Genomic DNA, 13,024 nt, shown 5'->3' with positions numbered 1-13,024 from the left:
AGGCAAAATGGGGAATCGAGGGAGGGTGGGTGTTTGATTCGATGCTTTGTAAATATAGGATTGAAAATTGAAATTTACTTTCGGATTTTGAGTACAGATCCTTTTTCCACATTCCAATTATAGAATTATGCACATTGAATTTTAAATATATGCATGTCCGAATATATGTTATATTAGTTAAAATTTCACTTCGGGTTTATTATGTTTATTGAGTATTTTAAATTTTTAACTAAAACGAATAATACAAAATGAGCTACTTCGTGTCGAGTTGGTTGACCGAGCTCTTGGTCAGAGCTCAAAGCTACATTCCTTCGGTATCTTTTTGGACTGGCCTATCGTACAGAACACAATTTATTTATTTGTATATATGTGTGTATGTGTTGAGTTATAATCTTATGGTTTTAAATTTAATGTAAATACACTGCCTGTCCCTGAAGATTAAAATACATTATTATTCACGAATCATTGAATACCAAATTGCATTGTTCAAAATATCGTTTCGACATTTTGAGTTTCTTGAAACCATAGATTAAAAATTTGTAGATGAATGACCTTGTCTCCGGCCAGTCCCCAAATTTAAAAGTGTGCAAAGAAGGCCCATTAAATTGATAAATACTAAAAATAATGAGAATAACCATATCTCGATTCAAATTTAACTCGAAAGCCTAAGAGCTAGTACTCCTGAATCTTGATTCCTTTTGCTGGTTTAGAGTATAACCACATTCCCAACCCTCGCGTAAAGAAAACCCATGTACGAAAGAGTTTTTCAAATTTTTTGTCACATCCAATTAATTGCAACCAATTTGTTAGTTATCATCGCACAACGAAAAATTTAATTGATGTCCAAAAATCAACAGCTAAAACATGAGCTGATTTCGTAATTACAAAAGCCTATTGTTCCTTTTTCCCTTTCTCCACTTTTTTTTTCCCGGAAAAGGAAAGCCTTAGAGTTATAGACCAAATGTTTTCCATTTGCACGACTTCCCAAAACAACAGCAATTATGGCGGAACGTGCTTAAGCCATATTGGAAGTCAATACAATGATCACAAATTTAGCTAAAGGCTATATATACAATCTAGTAACACAGCGTGTCAACAAGAAAGGATCACAAAAAAAAGGGGCTAAAACTCGATACCACTGTTGAACTGAACGGAGTAAGAAGGCCTGCCGATATTGCCAATAGGAGTTTCAACTTTAAGGACTACACCTGCGTTCCCCACATTTCCATTCCATTTGGATCTTCCAACCTTAATTCGGGAATTTGAGACAGGGCGTAAGATACTAAATGGAAGTTTCAAACAGAAAAAAGGAAACTGGCACAAGTACAGTAAGAACATCATACTTACGACACCTGCAACGTAGAGAACAAGTAACTTACAGATACAGATGCGAATGCAGAAGGATTGGCAACAAAGGAACAGCCAATGTTAAGATTCAGTTGCTCCTTGACCGAATGAGCAAGTTCCATCCGCAGACCAGGACAGCTACCACCAACAGTTGGACATACACTGAACATGAAGCAAACATGCAAAAATAAGTCGAATGAGTGCCAATGTTTCAAGATTGCACATGGTAGGCAAAGGAAGGTGTGAAAGATCCATGATATTGAGCCTAACAAAGCGAAGTCCAGATGCTTCACGGATATCTAGGAAGAATAAAGTATTTTAAGAAAGAACAGAGAGGGAAAACACACAAGTAACAAGATAAGTAATCAATATTACCTGACTTGTACGGTTGGCCTCACCAGAAGGCCAGACCGCTTCCAAGCTAAGGCCTGTTCCAGGCCCAAGGCAAATGATTTGTCAGGCCACTGCAACATTGGTGTTATGCGTGTTCCCCATTTATTCTTCATAAATTAACAACTTTATCAGCAGTGGAGATCAATAAACCGGGTACAGTCTTTTATTGTTTAATCATTGGGCACAATCGAGTATTCAGATATTCAACAATATTTGCAAACACTCTTTTAATGACGATGCAATGTCTTTACATTGCATCTATCAAAAAATCGGATACATATAAGAGCATACAAGGAACAGAAATATTTGGCAACATAATCAATCTCTCAATAGATAATTGCAGTTTCACCTTGCAAGAGAAACTGAACTTCATTTCTCCTGGATATTGACCCTGCGCTTGAAGCAGACCCCCGCACAGAGGCAGGAAAGCACTGGTGGTTACACCCTCACCAGATACATATGTGACCTGGCCATTTGGAAACTGCACGTCCATGAATGACTGCAATTACAAGAAATGACAGTATTAAGAATTGGTCCAGCACAAGAGAGTGGAAAGTTTAGAAATTCGAAAACAAATTATGCTAAACTATAATCCTCTGAGGCAAGTGGTTTACGGAAGGATTTCATTGACGATAATTACAAAAAAATAAAAATTCAGTATTTACCAATAAAAGCACAATCGAGTATAATTAAAAAATCTCTCTTTTAGGCAATTCCAATTCATTTACAAGGCAGGGATTAATGCAAACAGAAACATGAGACCGTACTGAGATTAAATCTAAATTACAAACTAGGAAAAAGCATATAAGATTCCAAGGTTCCCCATAATACTTGCACTAACGATGCAGTGCGTATAACCAAAAAAATTGAAAGTTTTCTTCAATGTAAACAGTAATTTTCTCCCCAAATTTCCATCAGTTGGCTTTACTCTCCGCGCCGAAATGATTTTGGGACCTCAACATGTCCACAGTTTGCAAATCATATGCGTCCCACAAAATTCACAGTTGGAATAACAATGCCCATTTTGTAATACAGCCGCAGCTTCTGACATACAGGGTCAGGGACATCATTTAGATAATTAATAGCGGGTTCACACTTACACAAGCCAAAGGATTAAGGCATATCATAGACATCAACAGCCACCTTCTATGTTTCGACCACACTGCTGGACAAAGGGAATGCACTCCGTTCTGTATAACATAAGAAAGAGTCTGATCAATTTTGCATTACAGAAAACAAGATATGTACAACGGTACAAGTAGCTACTGATGTCAGAAAATTGTTTTTTGTAATTTAGTCCATCTTGGGCCATTTAATACTATATGGGATCATGGGAATGTTACGAACATGTGTTAACAGAGTTTCAAATTTCCATTTAGAGCATAGAAAACCCATTCACTCAATCAACCAAAGTTCACAAACACAAGTGATACAAATTTGAGAATAATATTCACATAGTACATAAGCTCGATAGATCTGCCATACCTTTCTATCATAGCCATACCACAATAGGTGTTGTTTTGACAAATGAACAGGCAAAAGCAATGTGGAATCACGAACAAATAATACAGGCCCAAGCTGGACAAGGAACAGAGATGAATTCTCATTTCCTGATGTGGAACTTCCTTGTGATGCCTCGACTCTCCATAACTCTCCTCGAGCAACCAAGGAACTTTCAACTTTTTTTGTTCTGCTGTCATAAGTTGATGACACATTGATGGTACCCTGCATTCGCAGAAGAGGAAATTCAATTGACAAATATACGGAGAAAGATGGTAGTGACGTATGAAAGGCTTATCTCGGCTTAAAAAATATCAAACAATTTCTTTTTAGATTTTTATGTTCAAGTTTTGAAAAATTACAAGTTTTGCCCCTCATACATTAGGTTGGGTTAAGGTATTGTGCAAAACTTGTAATTTTCTCATACATTAGGTTGGGTTAAGGTATTGTGCATAATCAGAAAAGAAAGATTCATGATATCTAAATTTCACCTGCGATCGACCTAAATGTTTCAATGCTTTGGAAGTCACACCAAAGTTCTCTTCTTCTTTTGACTCATCTACTGTCATAGCATCGTTTTTTTGGAGTCCATAATCCCTGAACCTTTCTGCCAACGATCCCAAATCCTCCTGCAGAGCAATACCAATGTTTGTCCTAGGACTATTATCCTCCATACCTAGTGACATCCCGATGTTGTCATCATGCCAAAAAGGCACGGGCAAACGCCTAAAAAATTGTTGAACCACACCATTCACACATGCCCCGAAATCAACCCCTGCCTGTCCTATTCGGTTTCCGATATCAAAAATAGCAGTCACGCCATTAATTGCAGAATTGTCTACCGCAAGTGGAAACTCTGGTTTCATGAAATTCTGCGGCTGAAAATCAACTTCGAATAGCTTCGGTGTTGGAGGATTTGGCCATGAAAACGAGGGTGGAGTGATATGAGTATGAATCAGACCCGTAAAACCCTGAGCTAGCCTGTCAGCTAAATCCTGCCCTTGCCTCTGTACCTCCTCCCAAGCCTCGAACGGTCTCTCCACGGACAACATCAGGACTAAATAATAGTTTCAAAACTCTCAACCCCAATCCCAATACCACTCCCAAACTCGCCCAATCACTGGCGGGTAATTCCAAAACAGAAACTATATCAGCAGCAGAAGTGCAGAACCACGAAAAGTCACCCAAAGTATTCAGGCTCGCAAAAATCACCTAAATAGTATATCCCGTATATAAAGATCGATTCACCACTTCTACACACAGACACACGCAAAGCTTTCCTCGCAAGCTTGAGGCAAGAACGCCAGATCCTAAGTTTGACTAATCTATCCGAAACCAGAACGGAACCAAAACTGTGAAATCGAAAACTCTATTTTCACCCGATTAACTGAAACACATCACAAAACAAACGAACGAGAAACATAAAACGGAATCCGCCGATTCGATTATCCGATCTAGGGTTTGAGAGATATAGCTAGTATGATTACCGAAAAGCGTGCGATTGGAGATAAGAATTGCGGGAGAGAAAGAGTGTGAGCCCCTTCGATCCGAATTATTGCACTGTGCGTTTTGTTAAATGCGCGTGATGGAGATTATTGATTGTTAAGGCCAATGCGTATAAATTAGAACACGTCAGTAGTAATCCTTTGGGCCATGAATCGAGATAAAATTCTAAAGTCGGGCCCTCCCGTGGCCCGCCCCGACGAGACAGCATGCCCGATACAAAAGATCCGTTTTGAGTTTGTATTTGCCTATTTGGATGTCACCGTGATTAAAAGATGGATTGGGGATTTTATTTTATTTTTTTAAGAATAAAATATGGATGGTTTAGAGTTTCGTGAAAGATGTGTGGAAATAGATTTGGTGAACGTGCTTCTTTAAAACGAAAAATGCGACAAAATAGATGGACATTAGCTTCTTTAATGCTTAGAGCTATTAATCAGATTCGGCCGTAAAAAGTATTGTGTTGCAGATTTAGCAACTCTATCTGCAAATACATTAAAGTAAGTTAAGATGTTTGGGTTATAAGTTTAATTGAGTTCGAGCGAGTTGGGTTCGAATAATCTGCCATTCTAATTAGGGGTCGAAAAAATCGGAAATCCAAATCGAACAAAAAACTGAACCCAAAAAAACTGGAATTTGCAATTCGGATATAAATGTTAAAATCAAAATTTATTTGGTTCGATTTCGGATTATATATGTCAAAACCAAACCGACCGAAAAAACGAAATTTCATTAAATTAATAATTTTATTTATATATTTATATATATTACATATTTTATGAGACGATCTACTATTTAGTGAATAAAAAATCATTTTAAATAAATTTTTAATTGATTGTTCTTTATTTAAGTCATTTACACTTTTAATTTAAAGGTTTTACAAAAAAATTATGCAAAAAGATAATATATTATATTTTAAAATATATTTATAATATTAATTAAAATAATAGTATCAAAATCGAATAAACCGAACCGTATTAGTAGAAAACCAAATCGAACCGAAAGAAAACGGTTTGAATATCGGATTATATATTTCTAAAGCCGAAAACCGAAAAAAATAAAATAAAAAATCGAAAACCGAACCGGCCGATAAACACTCCTAACTCTAATTATATCGATCAAGTTAGATAAGGGAAATATAGAGAATACGGTGAGATGATAACGAGGATTCAGCGTCGTATTTAAGATTTTCAAAGGTTGAGTCGAAATTTAAAAACTGATTTTCAAGACAATAAAAACAAAATGATTAGAAAAATTAGTCATTTTATACGACCTTGTCTTTTTTTTAGTCATTAGATTTGTGACCTTTATTGTTTTTTTATTTTTATTTACAAAAATATCTCCTACATATAAAATTGATGTGTTTTGTTGCATTTAAGTGACTATTTATTTAAGAAAACACCGTTTTTTTATTTAAAATTTATTTATGTTTTTTTTGTTTTTCTTAAAATAACGTGGTGTAATGACCCGCTCGGATCACCTACTAACTAACAGTCTTAAGCATGCAAGTAGCTAATATAAAAATATCAACGATTATTCAAGCTTAACAGAGTTTATTGCGGAAACTTAAAAATCCACTATTATAAGATAAACTGAAAGAATACAACCGGCATCACAAACCCGAGTTTTTTTACCAAAAATATATACAAATGAAACCGATTGTAGCACATATCTTATGGAATCACCAGAACCTGCAACCAGTGGCGGCCCTGGCCCTGGGCAGCCAGGGCACGCGCAAGGGTGGGGCCCCAAAAAAAATTTTAAAAACAATTATTATATATATATTTATTTATATATAAATATTATATATTATGCTCTCACACAAAATTCATCCACATAAAAATATTGATTTTAGTTTTAAATTTTGAGAGTTTCGATAATATTTTGCCTTTTTGTTAGTTTGTGGTTGCGTGCGATTACGTGAATTGACTATCAATAGTTTAAGATTTCAGAAAATAGAGAAGTACAAAATTTACGAAAATATACAAACACATTCAACAAAACAATTCAAGATATGAATTATAAGACTCTTGTTCAATTTTATTTTATTTTCGAATTTTGATATATTGTTTAATCTTATTTTGATTTAATGTTTTTGTTCACATTATTTTGGTTTAAGGTAATATGTTAATATTGTTGTAATTTCACATAGATTCTGAAAATTCGAGGATTACGGGTTTGAAAATGAATATTTATTCTATGATCGTGGTTGCATGTCAAATTTTATTGACTATTCATGTGACTGTATCATCAGTTGAGAAAAGTTTTTCCAAGTTAAAATTATTGAAATCTTATTTGAGAACCACAATGAGTCAAGAAGAATCGAATGATTTGGCGATCTTCTGCATTAAAAAAACATATTGGAATATATATCTTATGACGACATAATTGATGATTTTGTTTCAAAAAACATAAGAAGAGCTAAATTTAAATAATATTTTTGTTGATTAAATTATTTTAAAGAATTATGCAAACCTTTTTTCGTTTGTGTACTGATAAGTGCATTTTGTGTGCATTATTTTGTGATAGGTTTTTGTCTTTTTTTTGTGTGCATTCATATTGTTTTTATGTGTTTTTATGTGTTTTAGTGCATATGTGTGTATTTCACTCCTCGGGTTAATTTTGTAGGAAAATGAATTGTTGAAGAGTGAATTACGGAGCAGTTTTTTTCAGAAAATAAAATTTAATTTTATATAGCTCAAAATCCTATCTTTACCGTTCAAAATATATTTCAAGATGTTTTGAAGGTGCTGTCCAAATTTCAGCTCGATCCGACGGCTAGAACTTGAGATATGAATTTTTCAAAATCGTCGCTCGCAGCAGAATTTGTGTACTGCAATTCTCGCGCACGTGCGAATCGGAGTAACAGACCTCTGTTTTTTAGTGCTGCGCGCGCGAGACCTATTCCACGCGCGCGTGTTCTGACGTCAGATTTATTCAGAAAATTTCTTGTTTTGAAAGAAAATTAATTGGTACGCGTTCCGGACCATATATATAGAAGATATAACATATTTTTTAGGGTTATGAAGTTCCAGAACGCAGACAATGCAAGGGAGGAGGCTACATGCTTGGGAGAGAAGATTTTTATTTTCTTTTATTCTTATTTTTATTTTTGAATTATTGTTTTAAATTATTGAGTAGTTTATTTTCAACCAAGACGATGTGATTGGGCCGAACAAATTTATGTAGAAAACTTAGATGTTTGTTTGGGATATTTCAGAGTTGATTTTATTTTATTGATTGTCAGATTTATATTTGTCTTGTGAATAGTTTGATCAACTGTTTTCTTGCATGTTAATCGATTCCAAGTCGACAGAGGAGGTATTGATTTTGATCACTTTGATAATCAACATAATGTAAAACCGACTAGAAATATAATTCGGTTTCAGTGTGCGGTTTGGGTGTAAACTGAATTTTCATAAATATTTAATGCATTCAAATTTGATTAGAATTACGAAATATTAGTTCATCAATATTTGAATAGGTTTGATTGTTCTAGAAATAGTCCTTTGAACAAATTAGGAGAATTTCCGTGAATTAAGATTAAATCTGAGTCCCGAATCAACTACATGTTACATGATTTGTTCGGTACCTACGTGTATCTTGGTTGTCTTTGTTTTAATTATTTTTATCTTCAGTTATTTTTATTCTTATTTCTTAAGCAGTTTTTATTTTATATTTTTATTTTATTTAAATCAAATTATTTTTTTATTATTTTGTCTAGATTAAGTAAAATAATTAATTCTTGAGAATTGACAACAGTCCATGTGGGATTGATACTTGGACTCTCTGTCCACTTTACTATTACTTGACCTGGTACGCTTGCCAGTAGATTTATATCACACCGATTTAGTCGGTCATGTACTTTATTGATTTATGTATTTTGGTTTATTTTAATTATGTTATTCGAATATATATATATATATATATATATATATATATATATATGAATTTTCAAGTTAATACAAAATGTTCCATAGTTTAAACTTTGCTCAGGGCCTCGTTTTTATTAGGACCGCCCCTGCCTGCAACTGACGCTGTTTTGATCCACCTGCTCCATCCAGCTTGAGACCTGCCCCGTGGAATTAGGTATCTGAGATGATACCAAGGACGTGAGCGACTAACGTCCAGTACGTAAATATGATAATATGCAATACTTAATATGATGCATGCAACATGATGACTAGGGTGACTGGTCAACTACCAAGTCCTGCTCAGACTATGAGTCAATGAGTATGTAGCACCATCTGGGACTTCGACCGCTGTGTGGCTCACACAATCGTCTAGATCACCGTGGTATCAGTCTCCGCTCAGTGCGGTAACTCCCGGTGTCGAACAATATACACAGATGTAGGGCTGAGTGACCCTACGAGAAAGGCTATCTCGAATGAGATACGGCTCAACGTGTATGTCAACATGCAATATGTATAAAATAATAAAACATATATCATGGCACATAAAATATAACACATAATCATGCATACTAAGCTGACAATCTCAGTCAGTACTTACGTACCTCTAGTAGTAGATCAAGCATAGCAGAGTCTAGGTTTCAAGCCTACGGTCAAATATTCACCGTATCACTAAACATGCTATACGAGCCTTGATTAAGCTAACATATACACCTATAATTAAAATAGGATTCTCGGATCATACATTCGTTAGCCCGTTGATGTCGAAAACCTAGTTGCTACTCTCAACTGGATGTTATTATCAAAGCACTTCACTTATATCATCGGGCCCTCATTTATAAGACTGAATTAAGAAACGAAACTCTAAATTTGTGATCCAAAACTGAAGCCTCGGACCCCTATTTATAGACGGAGATCGTTAATTAGTTCCGAACCAGGGTTCGGTAGTTCCGATCTCTGCATGCTCGACACGTTTCAGATCGCCAGAGATCGGACATTCTGATCGGGACTTCGATGGTTCATTTCTCTGCATGCATTCACACGCGTTCAATTCATTGCTTAGTCATCACGAAACATCATCGGAAGCTCCGATATGGCACTTTGGATGGTCCGAACTGTGCCACACGTAGGGGTGTTCAAACTTCGGATAAAACCGAAAAAATCGGAAATCCAAATCGGAAAAACCAAACTCCGAACCGAAAACCAAAATTTGAAATTTGAAATTCGGATATAAATGTTAAAACCGAAATTTATTTTGTTCGATTTCGGATTATATATCTCAAAACCGAACCGATCGAAAAAACCGAAATTTTATTAAATTAATAACTATATATATATATAATTGTTTACATTATATATTTTATGACATGATACCTAGTGAATAAATAATCATTTTTAAAGTTGATTGTTGTTTATTTAAGTAATCTAGACTTTGAATTTAAATAGTTTACAAAAAATTCATTTAAAAAATAACATATTATATTTTAAAATATATTTATAATATTAATTAAAATAATTATATCAAAACCGAAATAACCAATCGAAATAACCGAACCGATTTAGTAAAAAACCAAACCGAACTGAAGGAAAACGGTTTGGATATCGGATTATATATTTCTGAAACCGAAAACCGGAAAAACCGAAATAAAAACCAAAAATCGGACCGAACCGACCGATGAATACCTCTAGCCACACGTCATTTCACCTCGTGACTATTCATGGACAACTTGACTCACTTGGTTTGGACGTTCCGATCATGAGTTCTAAACGCCCAAACTGCACCTTTGCTTTCAAAGTTGACCATGTTGACTTCATTGCTTCCAAATGTGGTTCGGTCCTTCCGAACTGCCCGATAGTTCCGAAGTCCAGACGTTATTTTTTTAGTTCATTAAATCTCTTGATTTATGTTTTTAGTAACCCTAAATCATGTTTAACATTTGATTATCTTAATACAGAGTGTAGGTTACTACATGCGGACTCTATAAGCACACAACACGTGCATTAGACTATTAGTTTTTAATTAAGTGAAATAGCGTACAAAGTTCATATTTTAAATTTTGAGTACACTCGACTTGGAACAAACCAACGATAGGTGAATCTTATATATGTGCAATCTCTCTCTCAAAGAGATATTTATATGTTGTGCACGATTACTGCCTAAATAAGTAAATATAACGAATGTCCAATAAAATCTCCAATAAAATCTTATGTGTACTGTGTTCGAGCAATGCCAATCAAGAGAAGGGACTAGACTGCTAAACAAACAAACAAAATTAATAAATAGACTGGACTCCGACATCTTCTATTGATTCGTCCTTTACTTAAGCGTAAATGACGTTTAAATTGCTAATATTATATAATTTTTTTAAGGATACAAATGTTGCATTTTATTTTTCATCGATCCCAAATATATAGCCAAATTTTTTAAATATATTATAAGTTTTATTTAATCTATAGTCAATTTTTTAATCTATGTTGAAAACACCCTAAACTTTAAACATATGAGGCTAGTAGAGTAAAGTAATTTTATCTATATGAACACCTAGTTTAGTGTGTCTACAAGCTATTATCCTCAATTGTTCAATTATCTATTAAAAAATTTCCAGCTGCCTTTTTTGTACTAAGTTTATAAAAAAAAAATTATAAGCATCCATCTACCATACGGTGCACCAATTACAAAATAATTTTTTATATAACTTTCATCAATTATCTTACAAATTCAAAACATTGAAAATTTTATTTATAAAACTTAACTTTCTAATACATTTTTTAAGGGCAAATTATTATAAAATCCCCAAACCCAAACATTTCTTTCTCAAATTCCCTACACTCAAATTTCTTTGTTTCAACTCCCTAGTGGTCCCCAAATTTGTCTTTAAAAATTGTTTAGCATTAATCATTTGTACGTGACATTGTTTTACCTATCGAACCAGTTCGTGCAAAGCAAAACTATCGGTTACGCAAGGTTTCCAGCCGATATACTCTGGACTAGGGTTCAACATGCTTCCGTAAGATAAATTAAATTCAAATACCTCTTTGACCATAATGTCGTCGGGTCATACCTGTCGAGTTTTACGAAGTGCTCCTCACACTCTAACCATGCAGTCGCAACAGATGGTTTCTGCACAAGCTCATTTAACGACACCCAGTACAGCCTTAATTCGTTTTCTACCTTAAGGCGAATGATATATAAATTTAATTATAGAATATGAGCATAAAAGAACGAGAGGCTTCAGAGAAAATTATTCAGACATAATATTATTACATAAATCAACTCCTTTGAAGAGGAGAAGACAACTTGTTTAGCTACTCATAGTAGCTTTGTTTTTGAAATACATGAAAAAGAAAACTTATTACAATTTTAGAAAGAGAAATATTACGGGATAAAACACAAATACGTCATTAAAGTTTTCTAACTTTTCCAAAAATACACTAACATTTTATTCGTTCCTAATTATGTCCCTTATTTAACAAATAGTTTCCTTAATATGTCTCTCAAACTAAAAATTACCTATAATACCCTAATTCTAACAATTATAATTAATATTTCCTCTGGGCTCAAAAAATGGTTTCAGAGCCTGGGTAATTTTATTCAGACTTTATATTATTCATTAAATCATACTTTTCTTTGTTGAGAAAGAGATTTTCAACAAACCATGGATTCAAACGAGAGTTTGAACCAGAAGGATTTCATTTATATGAAATCCCATAAACAAGTGAATCTATTTAAAATAGATTCTTTACAACAGAACTTAAAGAGACTTGGGTCTTTTATACTCTCTGAAGAGATTAAGAAATATGATTTCTAATTCTCAATTTCTAGAGATCACACCAGATTCCTCTAAACTCTCCGAAGATCTTAGAGAAATTCAAAAGACGGTACAATATTACAATAATCAGCTGTATGAAATACCTCGGCAGATTGGAGAAATCCTTAAAAAACAAGAAGAAATTCTTGTAACTCTAAAGGATCTTCACACTAAAATTATAAATCTAGAACATACTTCTGGTTCTAGAAAGGGAAATACAGGAGGAAGGTTACCACTCTCGTTTGGTACCGAACCTCTGTTACATCAAAAAGGTAAAACCAAAATGGTTCAAAAACCTTTAACTGATGATGAATTGATGATTAATCTTAAAAAGACAGTATCAGAGAAAAATACTATCTGATGACTACTTTAGAAAGATTAAATCTCGAGGATCTACAAGATCTTGCGGATTCTTTTTCGAATCTTAAAGTAGTAGATCTAAAAATGAATTCTCCTGAGGGTGAACAACCCATAGGGAATCCCCCGAGATATGTGGTTAAAATAGAAGAACCACATAGTGAGTTCCATGTTGGAGAAAATTCACATCCAGCAGGAACCAGA

At 34.1% G+C, this 13,024-nt stretch overlaps 1 protein-coding gene across 1 annotated transcript; it reads right to left on the bottom strand.

Annotated features, from left to right (window-relative positions):
• Nucleotides 1-808: 808 nt before the first annotated feature.
• On the bottom strand, nucleotides 809-4,879 carry LOC140863070 (uncharacterized). The gene is made up of 8 exons (XM_073266205.1): nucleotides 4,728-4,879; nucleotides 3,732-4,627; nucleotides 3,226-3,465; nucleotides 2,841-2,930; nucleotides 2,090-2,239; nucleotides 1,723-1,847; nucleotides 1,380-1,509; nucleotides 809-1,248 (listed from the first exon to the last, which is right to left on the bottom strand). The coding sequence occupies exons 2-8, from the start codon at nucleotides 4,290-4,292 to the stop codon at nucleotides 1,123-1,125; spliced, it is 1,422 nt and encodes a 473-aa protein (XP_073122306.1). The 5' UTR covers nucleotides 4,293-4,627; nucleotides 4,728-4,879; the 3' UTR covers nucleotides 809-1,122.
• Between the last annotated feature and the right edge of the window lie 8,145 nt (nucleotides 4,880-13,024).

Source organism: Henckelia pumila, chromosome 4 (genome assembly GCF_033568475.1).
Source record: "Henckelia pumila isolate YLH828 chromosome 4, ASM3356847v2, whole genome shotgun sequence".
In the NCBI taxonomy this organism is placed as follows: Eukaryota; Viridiplantae; Streptophyta; class Magnoliopsida; order Lamiales; family Gesneriaceae; genus Henckelia; species Henckelia pumila.
The sequence above is the reverse complement of the archived record's forward strand: the minus strand, read 5'-3'. Positions and strand labels throughout refer to the sequence as shown.